At 43.1% G+C, this 20,148-nt stretch overlaps 1 protein-coding gene across 2 annotated transcripts in view; it reads left to right on the forward strand.

The window, feature by feature from the left end:
* Positions 1–20,148, forward strand: part of LOC112231626 (zinc finger protein 205-like) — a 147,622-nt gene that overhangs the window by 122,165 nt on the left and 5,309 nt on the right. The window contains exons 1-3 of one of the 2 annotated variants that reach the window (XM_042311881.1): positions 10,243–10,746; positions 17,829–17,959; positions 18,160–18,327. The exons of the other annotated variant lie outside the window; for it this stretch is intronic. Of the exons in view, the coding sequence (XP_042167815.1) occupies positions 10,470–10,746; positions 17,829–17,959; positions 18,160–18,327 (576 nt within the window). The 5' untranslated portion in view covers positions 10,243–10,469. Of the gene's footprint in view, positions 1–10,242; positions 10,747–17,828; positions 17,960–18,159; positions 18,328–20,148 lie in introns of those variants that run through there. 2 annotated transcript variants of the gene reach the window in all.

Raw genomic sequence — 20,148 nt, forward strand, 5'->3', positions numbered from 1 at the left:
ATAGCATTCATGGAGCGGTATCAAACATATGAAAACCACGTTTGACTCTGTTCCTTTCATTCCATTCCAGCCATTACAATGAGCCTGTCCTCATATAGCTCCTCTCACCAGCCTCCACTGACATGCATCAATACTCAAATTCTAAAAATAGCAATGGCAACAGTAGCAGGAGCTTGGCATATTCCATTTGATCTACCAGCAGAAAAAAAACTCTGAACATTATAAACAACATCACAAACTAAATCTGCTGAGGGAAAATCCAGAGACATTGTTGGCTGATTACACCCTAATTGGAGACTCTGTTCACAATGTTGACATCAGCTAACCGCTCGCCCACATGACGCCATACACGCTGTCTGCCATCTGCCCGGTACAGTTGAAACCAGGATTAATCCGTGAAGAGCACTCTTCTCTTGGGTGCCAGTGGTCAATCGCGGAGGTGAGCATTTGCCCACTGAAGTCGGTTACGAGGCCGAACTGCAGTCAGGTCAACAAGCATGCAGATGAGCTTCCCTGAGATGGTTTCTGACAATTCGTGCAGAAATTCTTCAGTTGTGCAAACTCACAGTTTAATCATCTGTCCAGGTGGCTGGTCTCAGACCAACCCGCAGGTGAAGAAGCCAGATGTGGAGGTCCTGGGCTCGTGTGGTTACACGTGGTCTGCGGTTGTGAGGCAAGTTGGACGTACTGCAAAATTCTTTACCATAAACCACCTCTGTCGTTTTTAGAGAAACAAACATTAAATTATCTGGAAACAGCTCTGGTGGACATTCCTGCAGTCAGCATGTCAATTGCACGCTTCCTGTAAAACTTGAGACATTGGTGGCATTGTGTTGTGTGAGTGGCCTATTATCCCCAGCACAAGGTGCACCTGTGTAATGATCATGATGTTTAATCAGCTTCTTGATATGCCACACCTGTCAGATGGATTGATTATCTTGGAAAAGAAGACATGCGCACTAACAGAGATGTAAACCAATTTTTGCACAAAATTTGAGAGAAATAAGCTTTTTCTGCGTATGGAACATTTCTGGGGTCTTTTTTTCCAGCTCATGAGAAATGGGACCAACACTTAACATGTTACGTTTATATTTTTGTTCAGTATATTCTTTAAAGAACAAGTTGACTAGTGACTTTCAGCATGCGTTTAGGGAAGGGCACTCAACTTGTACTGCAGTGACTCAGATTACTGAGAATTGGCTCAAATAAATGGATAATAAGATGGTAGTTGGTGTTGTATTAGATTTCAGTGCAGCATTTGATGTTATTGATAATAATTTGTTATTGAAAAAACAAACTTGTTATGGCTTTACATCACCTGCCATCACATGGTTGGAGAGTTACTTGTCCAATTGAACTCAACGGAAGCTTCTCTAAAATCAGATATGTACAGTGCGGTGTCCCTCAAGGCAGTTCCCTTGGGCTGTTATTCTTCTCTATTTTTACAAATTATTTGCCACTTGTCTTACAAGAGGCAAAAAATGACTATGTATACTGATGATTGCACACTCTACACATCAGCACTCTACACATTGCACACTCTACACATGAGCTCACTGAGACTCTTAGCAAGGTGTTATAGTTAGTGTCAGAATGGGTAATTAACAATAAACTGGTCTTAAATACATCTTAAACCAAAACCATTCTCTTAGACCTAAACCTCAACTGGAGTTGTGCATAAAGGGTGCGACCATTGGACAAGTTGAAGAAGCTGAACTCCTAGGAGTAACATTGGATGGTCAAGTCGTATTGTCAAATGTGTTGTTAAGATGGGTAGAGGTATGTCTGTTATAAAAACATGTTCTGCGTTTGACACAAAGATCAACTGTACCATTTGTTCAGGCTTTGATCTTGCCCCATCTTGATTACTGTCTGTTACGCGGAGTGGAACAGGGGAACCCAAGAGCAGACTCAGACGAGAAGACTGGGATAAAGTAACCAAGGTATTTATTGAAACAAGGGAGAGATTGAGTGCAGGTCAGGGGAAGCTCGGGCGTGTTGCTGGAAACCAGGTGCGGAGGCTGAGGCTGGAGCGAGTGGGGTTGGGAAAGGGTAAGCAGGTCCGGAGGGAAATCCAAGGAAGTAGTAGAGTGGGGAATCCAGGACAGAGTAGCAGGATGACTCGACGTGGGACTGGAGACTGGGACCAGAGTCAGAGCGGGCAGAACTGTAGCAGAGAGGAAAACAGCGTTAGGCAAGGAAAACGGGCAGAACAGGATCTGAATAGTAACAAACAGCTAGAAACGTAGACTGACTGAGCAGAGATTATGATCTGGCAGCGTGGAAGTGGCAGAGCTGAGTATTAGTAGAGGTCTTGGTTATGGAACAGGTTGCAGCTGGTGGGGATCTGCTCTGACTCCAGCACACTTGTCTCCACCCACACAATCACACACACACACACACATACACACACACACACACGCATACACAGAGAGAGAGAGGGAAAGAGCACTTGGGGAGGCGGTAGGTCAAGGCACCACATGATGAGCAGTAGAAGGCGTTGCAGGAGCAGATGTGACACTGTCGGGTAATATGGTCAGGTGCAGTAAAGAATGACCTTCAAAACTGCAGCTGGCTCAAAACAAAGCACGACGCCTTGCCCTTAACTGCGCACACAGAACTAACATCAACAACATACATGAGTCTTTCATGGTTGAGGGTTGAGAGGAAATTGACTACTTCTCTTCTAGACATCCATATCCCACCAGACATATCACTATGGGTTTCTTCACGGTACCTAAACCAAAAACAGATTTCATGCGTTGCTCAGTTATGTGTAGAGCCATGTCATCGTGGAATGCTTTAAAAAACAGATTAAAAGACATCTTGTATCACAGAGCTTCTCCTCTTTCTAAAAATCCAATTTAACTGTACTGTATATAAGAATATGTATATTTGAATAGTGTGTTAATAGTATTTTTGTTGTCTCTTGGTGGCTTTCCGATATATAGAGTGCCTTCAGAAAGTATTCAGACCCCTTGACCTTTTCCACATTGTTACGTTACAGCCTTATACTAAAATGGATTAAAAAAATGTTAAATCCCCAGCAACCTACACACAATACCCCATAATGACAAAGCGAGGTTTTTAGAATTTTTTGCAAATGTATTAAATAAATACCTTATTTACAGTATTCAAGTATTCAGACCCTTTGCTATGAGACTCGAAATTGAGCTCAGGTGCATCCTGTTTCCATTGATCATCCTTGAGATGTTTCTACAACTTGATTGGAGTCCACCGGTGGTAAATTCACCTGATTGATTTGAAAGGGCACACAGGGCACACACCTGTCTATATAAGGTCCTACGGTTGACAGTGCGTGGCAGAGCAAAAACCAAGCTATGAGGTTGAAGGAATTGTTCGTAGACCTCCGAGACAGGATTGTGTTGAGGCACAGATCTGGGGAAGGGTACCGAAACATTTCTGCAGCATTGAAGGTCCACAAGAACACTGTGACCTCCATCATTCTTAAATGGAAGAAGTTTGTAACCACCATGACTCTTCCTAGAGCTGGCCACTCGGCCAAACTGAGCAATTGTGGAAAGATGGTTCCCCGTGTAACCAACACTTTTGGGGCGGCAGGTAGCCTAGTGGTTATAGCGTTGGGATAGTAATCGAAAGGTTGCTGGATCGAATCCCCGAGCTGACAATGTAAAAATCTGTCGTTCTGCTCCTGACGGTAGGCTGTCATTGTAAATAATAATTTGTTCTTAACTGACTTGCCTAGTTAAATAAAGGTTTTTTAAAAATGAATTCGGGGAGAAGGGCCTTGGTCAGGGAGGTGACCAAGAACCCGATGGTCACTCTGACAAAGCTGTAGAGTTCCTCTGTGGAGATGGGAGAACATTCCAGAAGGACAACCATCTCTGCAGCACTCCACCAATCAGGCCTTTATGGTAGAGTGGCCAGACAGAAGCCACTCCTCAGTAAAAAGCACATGACAGCCCGCTTGGAGTTTGCCAAAAGGCACTTAAAGACTCTCAGACCATGACAAACAAAATTCTCTGGTCTGATGAAACATTCCAGAAGGACAACCATCTCTGCAGCACTCCACCAATCAGGCCTTTATGGTAGAGTGGCCAGACAGAAGCCACTCTTCAGTAAAAAGCACATGACAGCCCGCTTGGAGTTTGCCAAAAGGCACTTAAAGACTCTTAGACCATGACAAACAAAATTCTCTGGTCTGATGAAACCATGGCCTGAATACCAAGCTGGAGGTAACCTGGCGCCATCCCTACTGTGAAGCGTGGTGGCAACATCATGCTGTGGTGATGTTTTTCAGCGGCAGGGACTGGGAGACTAGTCAGAATCGAAGTAAAGATGTATGGCGCAATGAAAATCTGCTCCAGAGCGATCGGGACATCAGACTGGGGTGAAGGTTTACCTTCCAACAGGACAACAACCCTCCTTCCATGGCCTCCAACTGCTCTTAAATGCAAGTAAAACTAAATGCATGCTCTTCCACCGTTCGCTGCCCACCCGTCCATCATCACTACTCTGGACGTGTCAGAGTCGTGTGCATAGGTGGCAGGGAAGTCAGGCGCAGGAGAATCAAACTGAGTGTTATGGAGTTATTTAATAACAATAAACGAAACATACTCCAAACACTAAATGTAAACAATAAACAAAGTGGGTGAGAGGACCCGTCGCGCACCAATACAACACTGAATAACAAACCATCTCTGACAAAGACATGAGGGGAAACAGAGGGTTAAATACACAACAGGTAATGAATGGGATTGAGACCAGGTGTGTAGGAAGACAAAACCAATGGAGAATGAAAAATGGATCAATGACGGCTGGAAGACCGGTGACGTCAAAGGCCGAGCACCGCCCGAACAAGGAGAGGCTTCGACTTCGGCAGAAGTCGTGACAGGACGGTTCTGACTTAGAATATGTGGACAACTACAAATACCTAGGTGTTTGGTTAGACTGCAAACTCTCCTTCCAGATTTACATTAAACATCTCCAATCCAAAATTAAATCTAGAATCGGCTTCCTATTTCGCAACAAAGCATCCTTCAGTCATGCTTCCAAACATACCCTCGTAAAACTGACCATCCTACCGATCCTCGACTTCGGCGATATAATTTACAAAATAGCCTCCAACACTCTACTCAACAAATTGGATGCAGTCTATCACAGTGCCATCCGTTTTGTCACCAAAGCCCCATATACTACCCACCACTGGGTATGCTGTATGCTCTCGTTGGCTGGCCCTCGCTTCATACTTGTCGCCAAACCCACTGGCTCCAGGTCATCTACAAGTCTCTGCTAGGTAAAGCCCCGTCTTATCTCAGCTCACTGGTCACCATAGCAGCACCCACCCGTAGCATGTGCTCCAGCAGGTATATCTCACTGGTCACCCCCAAAGCCAATTCTTCCTTTGGCCACCTCTCCTTCCAGTTATCTGCTGCCAATGACTGGAACGAACTGCAAAAATCTCTGAAGCTGGAGACTCATGTCTCCCTCACTAGCTTTAAGCACCAGCTGTCAAAGCAGCTCACAGATCACTGCACCTGTACATAGCTCATCTGGAAATTGCCCATCCAATCTACCTCATCCCCATACTGTATTTATTTATTTATCTTGCTCCTTTGCACCCCAGTATCTCTACTTGCACATGCATCTTCTGCACACCCTACCATTCCAGTGTTTAATTGCCATATTGTAACTACTTCGCCACAATGGCCTATTTATTGCCTTCCCTCTCTTATCCTACCTCATTTGCACATGCTGTATATAGATTTTTCTACTGTGTTATTGATTGTATGTTTGTTTATTCCATGTGTAACTCTGTGTTGTTGTATGTGTCGAATTGCTTTGCTTTATCTTTGTCAGGTCGCAGTTGCAAATGAGAACTTTTTCTCAACTAGCCTACCGGGTTAAATAAAAGTGAGAAAAAATATATATAATTTAAACCCAAAGCACACAGTCAAGACAACGTAGGACTGGCTTCGGGACAAGTCTCTGAATGTCCTTGAGTGGTCCAGCCAGAGCCCGGACTTGAACCTGATCGAACATCTCTGGAGAAACTTGAAAATAGCTTAGCAGCAACGCTCCCCATCCAACCTGACAGAGCTTGAGAGGATCTGCAGAGAAGAATGGGAGAAACTCCCCAAATACAGGTGTGCCAAGCTTGTAGCGTCATACCCAAGATAACTCAATGCTGTAATCACTGCCAAAGGTGCTTCAACAAAGTACTCAGTAAAGTGTCTGAATACTTATATAAATATGATTTCATTTTTAAATTTTTAAAATAAATTAACAAAAATGTCAACACTATTTTTGCTTTGTCATTATGGGTTATTGTGTGTAGATTGATGAGAGAAAAAACAACATTTTAATCAATTTCAGAATAAGGCTGTAACATAACAATGTGGAAAAAGGCAAGGGGAATACTTCCTGAAGACACTAACTATTTATTTAGAATTGGATTAATATCTTATGTTGTTCTTGTCTATTACTGTTCTGTACATTGTCATGTATTTTTTACGTTTTATGTGGACCCCAGGAAGAGTAGCTGATGCATGTGTAGTAGCTAGTGGGGATCCTAATAAACTAAACATGTAATGTATTACTAGTTAGTTTGTATGTAGTTAGTGCTGTTGGTTTGGATGTATAAGGAACTGGATGAGGTGAACAGGAAAGAATGAGTATGATGAGACAGAGTAGATGATATGGTGATGGTTGGTGTGATGGTGTCTGTAAAAATGCTTCACTGATGAAGAGTGACAACTATGTCCCTTTTAGTTTTATACTGGAGTTTTATAGCAGGATAATATTAGTGCCATAACCCTTAAATCTTGTACCCGTATGTATATGGGTTGAAAATGGCAGATTTGGGGGCCTCCTGAGTGGTGCAGCTGTCTAAGGCACTGCATCGCAGTGCTTGAGGTGTCACTACAGACCCGGATTTCGATCCCAGGCTGTGTCACAACCGGCTTTGACTGGGAATCCCTTAGGGCGGCGCATAATTGTCCCAGCGAAAAGACTCATTCTGTTCAGAACAACCGAGGGTATGATGCCATGTCATCTAGTAAATGTACATCAAACATAGTGATCATAAATGTTGACTGTGTTTATGACATGATTTTGATATGGAAATGTGAATTGCACCTTTGGACTCACAGGTTTTTGACTTGATAGTATGGCATCAAAGCGGTATTTATTTTAATCCTCAACGCCTCCAAAGTTGAGGACACAATATTCCACGTGACACAATACTGAATACAAAAATTACACTGTTTTTACATTTACTGCCTTTTTTCAAACTTTTGTTTTGTGAAGAAAATTTGCCACAAAACACGCACCTGAATGCACACGACTCCTTTCTATTTCCATACAATTACAACCTGTTTCTCTGAATTGCCCTGTGAAACCTTAACACTAAGATCGCATCTTATAACTTAGCTAGTCATGTTAGCAATAGAATAAGCTTTCAAATGATGCCCACCTAATCTAGCATAAACAACAGTAATTGTGTGATGTCAGGGATGCAGGGCTGTGTTCCAATCAAAACAACCACAAGTCTTCTGCTCTAGTTCCTCAACGGCACAACTGGGAGAGCTCGAAACAGCACCTTATAGTTGAAGACTTTGTGTCATAAAAGTGCATTGAAATGACTTAGGAATAGTGCACACTTTGGAGAGGTGTGTGGCAGTTTGGAGTCACCAGTTAGTCCTCTCACTTAAAACCTTGTCATTTTTTGGTCTTATGTTGCACCTACCCCACATTTCCCAGGAATATTATTGTCATGTTAATGAACGCATCCATAGTATTTTCAAACGTCGTTATCAACAAATGCGGTGAAAAGTGCAGTAAATGTAAAAACAGTGTAATTTTTGGATTCAGTATTGTGTCATGTGGAATGTTGTGTCCTCAACTTTGGTCTGAGAATGTTCCTATGAGCTACTAACTGTTCCCCTTTTAATTGCTACCATGCTTATGCACATGCTTTTCATATTACTTCTGTAAGAAACATCTCCAGTCAGGGATCCAGTCTGCAACCCAGACCCTTCTCTTCACAGTCTCAGTGCAGGGATGAAGCAGGGCCTGATAGAGATAGACCCTCCTGTTCCTATGATACAAACACCACAGTATCCATAATGAACAGAGCAGGTCACCCTGGGCTTCAGCCTTCACAGAGTGAGGTAGGAGATCCCTCCTGGTGGTAGTCTATCAGCAAGTTTGTCTTCTCCTTCAGGATCTCATCTAATGCCTGGCGACTTTGTTCATAGAAGGCCTGGACCTGGGTCTAGCCTTCCTCAGCTGCCTCATTGTTACCCCACGAATACAGATAGGATCAGGATGGGAGTTACCTGGCCTATAACACAGCACACAATCACAACAACGGCGAGAGTTCAAGGAGGGAGCTCAAAGACTCAGGTGGCTCCTGCTTCTGCCTCCTCTGGGGTCACAACGTGGGAGGCCGAGTATTAGCAAGGACGCTGACAAGCTGTACACCTGCCCACGTGTGGGAAATGCTTTGCTAAGGTGAAATATGTGAAGCAGCATCAGACCGGTCACTCCAAGAAGAGGCCCTTCAAGTGAAAACTATTATAAGAGTTTCTCCTTCCACCTGAGTAACCTTATCAGGCATAGGAGTCCACAAAGGGGAGAAATCGTAGCAGTGTGGCTTAAGTTTTACACGGGATATCTGGGAACCATTCTTTAGTTTTATAGTTATCATGTGAAGTGTCTTGGATTAAGAGGGTTTGTGTGATTACTAAATCCCTCAGTTGTGCATCTGGATATGCTCACATTCTCACATGATAGACTTGTTGTTTGGAGTGCTGGCATAGCTGAAACACTGTCATTGACGAGTAACACTATATTCCCCCCTGGTTTTGTCTATGTTCTACTCATAACAAATAGAATGTCCCTCTTCTTTAACACCTTAATAAGCCATTCTTTTATGCCATTTGTTGTACTTTTTCTAAGCAAGACAGCTCTGAGCCTGAAAGATACTGATCATGAATAGGTTGAGGTGTAATCAAAGATGCTTGACAAATGGGGTGGCTTAATGGGGTGGCTCCCATAGACACCAATGCGATAGCATCTGGGTCTGGCCTACTTCATTGACTTACATTGACAATGAGGGAGTGGGATGATTGTCTAGAAGGGGCACAGCTTTTGTCAAAATGTACTTTTCGTAGCAGGTTTAGGAGAACTTATGCAGAAAGTTAGGATAATTAACGTAGCAGAAGAATTAGGTTATGTTTAGGAAAACGGTTAGCTGTATCCCACCTAGGCATGACTGAGTCGGATGTCTGCTTTCTCTTCCATCTCTGGTGTAATTTAACAAAGATTATCTATTATATTGACAATATAGGCAAGTGACCACTTTAACAATAGAAATACATGTCCTCAAAGGTGGAAGGCAGCCAGGAGGAGGCGAGATCCGGTGGGACTATTCCAGCCAATGAGAGGAAAGATAGGCTTGTGAACAACATGCCATAGAGCAAGATAGGGTAGGAGATAGATACTCCTCCTTGTATCTGTGACAGCCTGACCAGCGCTATCTCCATTTTAAAGTAGTAAATGTCTTTATTAGCTGATTGCTCCCAACCCAGTTGATTACTTTAAAATTGTGAACGCCCTCAATGGCAATGTTCATAGTAAAACCGGTTATATCCATGAGTCCTCTATCTCTATGACAACAGCCACAACTCTGATATAAAGTATTCAAAGTTGCCTAAATGCCATGTGCGTCTACTTATATCAGAGCATTCATAACAACCTAACAGTCCTAAACATTACTTCTATTCAATCAGATAGATCAAATAAGTCTCATGTAGCACATTAGAAATTACATTGTTGTTGACCAAGTTCGACTGATTGACCACCATACAAAAATTCCTCACTTCATGGGCTTATTTTCGTGGACAGATTTTGGGTGGAGTAAAACCTCTCGCTTCGCCTCGTCCTCTCTGAATGAAATAAGCAGTACAGTGGTTCTTATGCCGCGTTCAAAACTGGGAACCCCGATTTTAACGCGTTCAAAACAACTGGCCCATTCGAAAAAACGAGCCTGACTGGGAAAAATCGGTTCGAACGTTCATCCAACTCCGAATTCCAACTCGTGAACTCGGCCCACTTTCTATGGCTCCGACTTTCCTACATGAAAATCACTGACGTCATGATTTGACCTCGTATTTTTTTGAGATCCCAGTTGTGTTGAACCCGAGATAAGAACAGCGCACATACGTCTTATTTAGTCACGCCCTCTGACCTATGACGCCACCCAATAACATCCTTTCTCTTCAGTATTAACGGTAGTAAATAATGACCAAGAACAATTTCCCATGTTAGCGGTTTTATTGTTGTTCTTTAGACCTTTATTAAACTCCATGGAACTGAAGATATGATTAATTTAACTGCACAGCTTCACATGCTTACCCCATGTAGTCTTTAATTCGCGTTGGAGACAGGACTGATATACGTTATACACTAGCTAGCTGCTAACAATGGCTAACTTTATGGTTTTTCACACTCAAATAGCCTCCATCATGGAGATGCTAGCGAATTCAGCCGTGGCAGATATATGTAAACTCATAGACGACGACTATGCGGTTTTTCGTTTGGAAATAACTCAAAGCCAGAAAGAAAACAGGGCATTGCGGAGGAAACTACATATACTGGAAATGAATGTGGCACGGGAGCGCGCAGAGAAGACAACGCAGGAGCGCGTGCTCGCCAGTCGTCCCAGTAGTGTCCTCGACCGATACAGAGGAATGGCAAGAGGTACATTTTGCAGGGAGCGGTCTCCCCGTTCCCCTGAAATTCCAATAATCACACCCACTTTAAATAATGGGATGCATGGAACATAATCAATGAATAAATAGTATACCAAGAAGTTATAAGTGATACCTTACATCCTTGTCAATTGTAGACACGGTTTCCATCCAATTAGCGACAGATTTTTATGCAAATATTCAAAAATAGACATAAAGAAAATATGCGCATTTTCCCAACACGATATTGTTTGCATCCAGTTTTTATGAGAGTAAAGTCATGTCTACCATATATTAAAAATAAAAAACAATGACTTCTGTGATGGAAACATGAAGTGTCGGAACAATTATATAAATGCCAACAGATAATTTGTTCGTTTGACATGGTGGGATCTTTTTGTGTCGATAAAGTTAATTATGCGCAGATATTGATATAATAATATATAATAAAATCATAATATACCATCATATCCAAGTAAACTTGGAGTCACGCAAGGATATGGTGTGGTTCTCCCACTAGAACTCAGGAAACCATGCAGTTTATTAGGCCACAGATGAAATAAATTCACTGGGTGGTGAAAGTGCACGGTGATGAGCTTGATGCTGCTTTACAGTAAATATCGAGGGTCTTATTCTGGTGACGTGATGATCGATGCTTGCCTGCTGTTTGACAAATACAAATATTCTCGCACTATATCTGTGTTGGCTAGAGCGCACGTACCAAGACCAGAGTAGGCAAATGTACTATTTAAAGCAACAGTTTCTGTGACAAAACTATTGGTAGAGTTGAAAATGTGATGTAAACATATTTAACGTTAGATTTCCGGATTACTTCCGGCGCCGACAGAGATGGCCGCCTCGCTTCGCGTTCCTAGGAAACTATGCAGTTTTTTGTTTTTTTACGTGTTATTTCTTACACTAGTACCCCAGGTCATCTTAGGTTTCATTACATACAGCCGAGAAGAACTACTGAATATAAGATCAGCGTCAACTCACCATCAGTACGACCAAGAATATGTTTTTCGCGATGCGGATCCTGTGTTCTGCCTTACAACCAGTGTAACGGAGTGGATTACATGCAGCGACCCAAAAAACGACTCAGAAAAAGAGGGAAACGAAGCGGTCTTCTGGTCAGACTCCGGAGACGGGCACATCGTGCACCTCTCCCTAGCATTCTTCTCGCCAATGTCCAGTCTCTTGACAACAAGGTTGATGAAATCCGAGCAAGGGTAGCATTCCAGAGGGACATCAGAGACTGCAACGTTCTCTGCTTCACGGAAACATGGCTAACCGGAGAGACGCTATCCGAAGCGGTGCAGCCAGCGGGTTTCTCCACGCATCGCGCTGACAGAAACGAACATCTTTCTGGTAAGAAGAGGGGCGGGGGCGTATGCCTTATGACGAACGTGACATGGTGTGATGACAGAAACATACAGGAACTCAAATCCTTCTGTTCACCTGATTTAGAATTCCTCACAATCAAATGTAGACCGCATTATCTACCAAGAGAATTCTCTTCGATTATAATCACAGCCGTATATATCCCCCAAGCAGACACATCGATGGCTCTGAACGAACTTTATTTAACTCTCTGCAAACTGGAAACGATTTATCCGGAGGCTGCATTCATTGTAGCTGGGGATTTTAACAAGGCTAATCTGAAAACAAGACTCCCTAAATTTTATCAGCATATCGATTGCGCAACCAGGGGTGGAAAGACCCTGGATCATTGTTACTCTAACTTCCGCGACGCATATAAGGCCCTGCCCCGCCCCCTTTCGGAAAAGCTGACCACGACTCCATTTTGTTGATCCCTGCCTACAGACAGAAACTAAAACAAGAGGCTCCCACGCTGAGGTCTGTCCAACGCTGGTCCGACCAAGCTGAATCCACACTCCAAGACTGCTTCCATCACGTGGACTGGGAGATGTTTCGTATTGCGTCAGACAACAACATTGACGAATACGCTGATTCGGTGTGCGAGTTCATTAGAACGTGCGTTTAAGATGTCGTTCCCATAGCAACGATTAAAACATTCCCTAACCAGAAACCTTGGATTGATGGCAGCATTCGTGTGAAACTGAAGGCACGAACCACTGCTTTTAATCAGGGCAAGGTGTCTGGTAACATGACTGAATACAAACAGTGCAGCTATTCCCTCCGCAAGGCTATCAAACAAGCTAAGCGCCAGTACAGAGACAAAGTAGAATCTCAATTCAACGGCTCAGACACAAGAGGCATGTGGCAGGGTCTACAGTCAATCACGGACTACAGGAAGAAACCCAGCCCAGTCACGGACCAGGATGTCTTGCTCCCAGGCAGACTAAATAACTTTTTGCCCGCTTTGAGGACAATACAGTGCCACTGACACGGCCTGCAACGAAAACATGCGGTCTCTCCTTCACTGCAGCCGAAGTGAGTAAGACATTTAAACGTGTTAACCCTCGCAAGGCTGCAGGCCCAGACGGCATCCCCAGCCGCGCCCTCAGAGCATGCGCAGACCAGCTGGCCGGTGTGTTTACGGACATATTCAATCAATCCCTATACCAGTCTGCTGTTCCCACATGCTTCAAGAGGGCCACCATTGTTCCTGTTCCCAAGAAAGCTAAGGTAACTGAGCTAAACGACTACCGCCCGTAGCACTCACATCCGTCATCATGAAGTGCTTTGAGAGACTAGTCAAGGACCATATCACCTCCACCCTACCTGACACCCTAGACCCACTCCAATTTGCTTACCGCCCAAATAGGTCCACAGACGATGCAATCTCAACCACACTGCACACTGCCCTAACCCATCTGGACAAGAGGAATACCTATGTGAGAATGCTGTTCATCGACTACAGCTCGGCATTCAACACCATAGTACCCTCCAAGCTCGTCATCAAGCTCCGCCCTGTGCAACTGGGTTCTGGACTTCCTGACGGGCCGCCCCCAGGTGGTGAGGGTAGGCAACAACATCTCCTCCCCGCTGATCCTCAACACTGGGGCCCCACAAGGGTGCGTTCTGAGCCCTCTCCTGTACTCCCTTTTCACCCACGACTGCGTGGCCATGCACGCCTCCAACTCAATCATCAAGTTTGCGGACGACACAACAGTGGTAGGCTTGATTACCAACAACGACGAGACGGCCTACAGGGAGGAGGTGAGGGCCCTCGGAGTGTGGTGTCAGGAAAATAACCTCACACTCAACGTCAACAAAACTAAGGAGATGATTGTGGACTTCAGGAAACAGCAGAGGAACACCCCCATCCACATCGATGGAACAGTAGTGGAGAGGGTAGCAAGTTTTAAGTTCCTCACACATCACAGACAACTGAATTGGTCCAAACAGACAGCATCGGAGGAGGCTCTTCAGGAGGCTGAAGAAATTTGGCTTGTCACCAAAAGCACTCACAAACTTCTACAGATGCACAATCGAGAGCATCCTGGCGGGCTGTATCACCACCTGGTATGGCAACTGCACCGCCCTCAACCGTAAGGCTCTCCAGAGGGTAGTGAGGTCTGCACAACGCATCACCGGGGGCAAACTACCTGCCCTCCAGGACACCTACACCACCCGATGCTACAGGAAGGCCATAAAGATCATCAAGGACATCAACCACCCGAGCCACTGCCTGTTCACCCCGCTGTCATCCAGAAGGCGAGGTCAGTACAGGTGCATCAAAGCTGGGACCGAGAGACTGAAAAACAGCTTCTATCTCAAGGCCATCAGACTGTTAAACAGCCACCACTAACATTGAGTGGCTACTGCCAACACACTGTCAATGACACTGACTCTACTCCAGCCACTTTAATAATGGGAATTGATGGGAAATGATGTAAATATATCACTAGCCACTTTAAACAATGCTACCTTATATAATGTTACTTACCCTACATTATTCATCTCATATGCATACGTAGATACTGTACTCTATATCATCGACTGCATCCTTATGTAATACATGTATCACTAGCCACTTTAACTATGCCACTTGGTTTACATACTCATCTCATATGTATATACTGTACTCGATATCATCTACTGTATCTTGCCTATGCTGCTCTGTACCATCACTCATTCATATATCCTTATGTACATATTCTTTATCCCCTTACACTGTGTATAAGACAGTAGTTTTTTTGGAATTGTTAGTTAGATTACTTGTTCGTTATTACTGCATTGTCGGAACTAGATGCACAAGCATTTCACTACACTCGCATTAACATCTGCTAACCATGTGTATGTGACAAATAAAATTTGATTTTGATTTGATTTGATTTATTCAGTACATGAAAACTTAAACTTGTGAAAAAGTACATTGTGTGCACTTATTACGCACAGATTTGTATCCACGACAAGATCATTTGGTGGAAACATTCCACTGGTGGGAAAATACGCATTTACTTTTTGCGGACTCCAGAATATTTGTATGAAAATCTTAAACCAATTGAATGGAAATGTAGCTACTGTTATGTTTCCACCAAATGGACTTCTTGCTGATAAAAATCAGTGTGTGATGATATGGTACACACAAAATGTACTTGCATTAAATAGCAAATGTGCCTACTCTTGGCGGGTGCAGCCCAGGGTTTCACAAACTCGGTTCTGGGGCCCTGTGGGTGCATGTTTAGTTTTTTTTGCCCTAGCCCTAAACAGCTGATTCAAATAGTCAATGCTTGATGATGAGTTGGGTATTTAAATCAGCTGTGTAGTGCTAGGGGGAGAAAAAAAACATGCACCACCATGGGGCACTCTGTTCACAACGTTGACATCAGCAAAGCACTTGCCAGCAGGACATCATACATTCTGTCAGTCATCTGCCCGGTACAGTTGAAACTGGGATTCATCCTTGAGGCGCACACTTCTACAGCGTGCAGGTGTGCATTTGCCCACTGACGTCTGTTACAATGCCTAACTGCAGTCAGGTCAAGACCCTGGTGAGGATGACGAGCACACATATGAGCTTCCCTGAGATGGTTTCTAACAGTTTGTGAAGAAACCATCCCGCAGGTGAAGAAGCCGGATGTGGAGGTCCTGTGCTGGCGTGGTTACACATGGTCTTCGGTTGTGAGGCCGGTTGGACATACTTCCAAATTCTCTAAAATGTCATTGGAGGACAGCTTATGGTAGAGAAATTAACATTCAATTCTCTGGTGGCTCTGGTGGACATTCCTGCAGTAAGCATACAAATTGCACACTGCCTGAAAACTTGAGACATCTGTGGCATTGTGTTGTGACAAAACTGCATATTTTAGTGGCCTTTTAATGTCCCCAGCATTAGGTGCACCTGTGTAATGGTCATGCTGTTTAATCAGCTTCTTGATATGCCACACCTGTCAGTTGCATGGATTATCTTGGCAAAGGAGAAATGCTAACTAACAGGGATGTAAATAAATGTGTGTGCAAAAATTGAGAAATAAGCTTTTTTTGCATATGGAACGTTTCTTGGATCCTTTATTTCAGCTTTTTAAACATGGGAGCAACACTTTACATGTTGCATTTGTTTTTGTTTAATACAGTATGATCTGTTACATTTACATAAGACAGATGGTTACTTAAGGCAAAAACAAAAGTAGGGTGGGTGTATAATGCAAACGTCTTGCAACGTAAAGGTTGCAAGTACGAATATCACCACAGACAATTTTAGCTAATCAACACATTTGAGATAAATACTTTTTTTGTGCATATGAAGCATTTCTGGGATTTTTTTATGTCAGCCCATGAAACATGGGACCAACTCTTTACATGTTGCATTTATATTTTTGGTGAGTGTACCAAAACCTGACACTTTTAGACTTTTACTCAAGTATTTCACTGGGTGACTTTTACTTGAGTCATTTTCTATTAAGTTATCTTTACTTTTACTCAAGTATAACAATTGAGTACTTTTTCCACCACTGCTAGCATAATACATTTTACTAGCTAGGTTTCCATCCAATTGGCGACCGTTTTTCATGCGACTATTACGAAATTTGACTCGTGGATAAGAATCAGTGCGTGATGACTTAGTGCGCACACAATTTACTTTCTAGTTTAAGTTTTTATGAACCGAATAAAAGGTTAATGTGTTTCCATCACATTTTCGACTCCACGGGTAGTTTTGTCACAACTGTTGCGTTAAATAGCAAATGTACCTACTCTGGTCTTGGTACGTGTGCTCTATCCAACAGCTCTCAGATACAGTGAGGGTAGGCTGGTCTACATAATGAGATTATTATGGATAAAAGCGGGAATCATTTTATTTGTCAAACGGCAGTCCAGCATCGATCATCATGTCACCAGAATAAGACCCTCGATATTTATTGGAAATGAGCATCAAGATCACCATCCTCTTTCACCACCCTATGAAGTTCATCATAATTTATTTCATCTGTAGCCTAATAAACTGCATGGTTTCCCGAGTCATAGTGGGAGGGCCACACACCATATAATCACGTGATTGGTTATATCAATATTTCCCCCACCATTTCTTGCATAATTAATTTTACCAACACACAAAGATCCCACCATGTCGAGCAAACAAATGATCTATCAGCATTTTAAAAATTGTACAGAAACTTCCTGTTTTCATCACAGCTGTCATTATTTCTTTTTATATGGGATGACAGGGATCATCAACTAGATTCAGCCACAGCCCGATTTGTTTATTTTTTTCATTGAGCGGGTGGTCAGGAGACCAAAAAATAATTACAAATAATTGGAGACTGCAAATGAACCGCAAGAAGCACAAACAGATATAATGTTTGACTAAAACATAATCATTTTAAACCTGGCTTACGTATACGATCGCCTGTCTCTCTATTCTTCATGGGAATACATGGGAACAGTTTTCTTAAATTAAAATAAATTAGAACTGATTTCCTTGTGTTTTTAGTCTTATGTCAACAATGGAAAAAATATAAAAAATTTGCTCAGAAAACTTTAAGGGCCACAAAACCAAAGCCAAATTTGGCCCACTAGCCACCAGTTGTGGAACCTTGCGGTATGACTTTACTTGTATGAAAACTGTGGATGGAAACGTGGTTAATGTCGATAGTGTACAATATAGAGTTGAGCATTGACAGTACCTAACTTATCCACCCCTTTTCCCCCCAATCACTCTCTTAGGTGAAGGACATCTCACAGGAGGCCACAGGACCTTTGCAAAGCCAGCAGGACACAATACGTGGAGAGATGACCAACCAATCACTGTTGATGAGGGGAGTGGAACCTCAACCCAGCATGTTGTCGTGATAGAGGTTAGTGTCATAGTGTAACATAAAAAATTACAGTACATCAAATATGTCTAATTTATTTCAGGAAGTCTCCCCTCGGCTATTCATTAGCTTCCATGTACATCCTAAGTTATCATCCATAGGGGAGCTTGTAAGACTTCTATACGACATTGTTATCCAATTCTATTTATGTACCGGAATAACCTCCTTTCTTCTTGTGTCAGTCTGCAGGGGCTGCAGGTCCTGTGGTTCTGCAGGAGAGGCCGGAAGGAGAGGAGGACCCAAGACACAAAAGAGACGTCCAGACTGGAGAGGCTGGAGCGCCCCCTGAAGCCATGGAGGACCTAATCTCCGCCGCACCCCTGCCCAGGACCCAACACAGCATCACAGAGGTCAGTGGAAGCCGAACGCTGTCCTCAAGTCAGAGACAGAATTTAATTGCAACACAAAGGATCTTACACACTGAGAGACTGGGTCTGGGGAGACTGGGCTGTCCTCCTGCCCCCAGCTCAGAGTAATTACCGGTATTTCACCAGAGCCAGAGGACAGTTTATTATTTTGGTGATGGTGATGCTTTAGACACTGGCATTGCTGATCTGTCTTGTTCTTTCACTGCAGAGATGGAAAGGTAAGAACTGTGGGATTAAGATCAAGGTGTCAGAAACAATAGGACTACTACAGAGTCCAAGATACAGCAGACCACAAAAACTGAAATTTACACCAGTTACTGCCACCCCCCCCCCAATTTTTTTTAATTTTTTAAAATCGGATCTTTGACCTAATGCTGGTGCTCTAAACATTCACAAATTCCCATTGGAACACAGACATTTTGAAAGTGAATGGCTTGTGCAAAATGTCATACCTTAATTTCTCGTCTTACAAGAATGATATACAGTGCATTCGGAAAATATTCAGACCCTTTGACTTTTTCTACATTTTGTTACGTTACAGCCTTATTATAAAATGTATTAAATAGTTTTTTCCCCCTTCATTAATCTACACACAATACCCCATAATGACAAAACAAAAACAGGTTGTTAGAAATGTTTGCAAAAAATAAACAAATCATTGAAATTGATATCACATTTACATAAGTATTCAGGCTCTTTACTCAGTACTTTGCTGAAGCACCTTTGGCAGCGATGACAGCCTCGAGTCTTCTTGGGTTTGACGCTACAAGCTTGGCACACATGTATTTGGGGAGTTTATCCCATTTTTCTCTGCAGATCCTCTCAAGCTCTGTCAGGTTGGATGGGGAACGTCACTGCACAGCTATTTTCAGATCTCTCTAGAAATGTTAGATCGGGTTCAAGTCCGGGCTTTGGCTGGGCCACTCTGTACTTTGCTCCGTTTATCTTTGCCTCGATCCTGACTAGTCTCCCAGTCTCTGCCGCTGAAAAATATCCCCACAGCATGATGTTGCCACCACCAGGCTTCATCATAGGGATGGTGCCTCCAGACATGACGATTGGCATTAAGGGCAAATCATTTAATATTGGTTTTATCAGACCAGAGTATCTTGTTTCTCATGGTCTGAGAATCCTTTAGGTGCCTTTTGGAACACTCCAAGCGGGATGTCATGTGCCTTTTTACTGAGGATTGGCTTCCGATCTGATCTGTGCTTCAACACAATCCTGTCTCGGAGCTCTACAGACGATTCTTTGACCTCATGGCTTGGTTTTTGCTCTGACATGCACTGTCAACTGTGGGACCTTATATAGACAGGTGTGTGCCTTTCCAAATCATGTCCAATCAATTGAATTTACCACAGGTAGACTCCAATCAAGTTGTAGAAACATCAAAGATGATCAATGGAAACACGATGCACCTAAGCTCAATTTCGAGTCTCATAGCAAAGGGTCTGAATACTTATGTAAACGATGAGCAAGCTAAACAGAGCATGTGGAGGATGCATACAAGGTAATGTAGATGGTGAAGGAAATGCATTGCTTTACAATGACCATCAGGGTGTACCCTTTCCATTCATACTAAATATTTACACTTTTGGTAACTTGAGCTACACTGCATACTCTATGAATATGTCCATAGCCCATGATTTATGGACTTTATGGGGGGAGATTCTTATGCTATTGCCAGCAGTAAGATTTGAGTTAAATTTCAAAACAGACAAGGCCTGTAGCTTTCAAATTATATGTCACTTTCTATTTTCAGATAAAAATACATGTTTGACCCCCACACTCACCGGGCCCTGT

Source organism: Oncorhynchus tshawytscha, linkage group LG34, assembly GCF_018296145.1.
Source record: "Oncorhynchus tshawytscha isolate Ot180627B linkage group LG34, Otsh_v2.0, whole genome shotgun sequence".
Classification (NCBI taxonomy): Eukaryota; Metazoa; Chordata; class Actinopteri; order Salmoniformes; family Salmonidae; genus Oncorhynchus; species Oncorhynchus tshawytscha.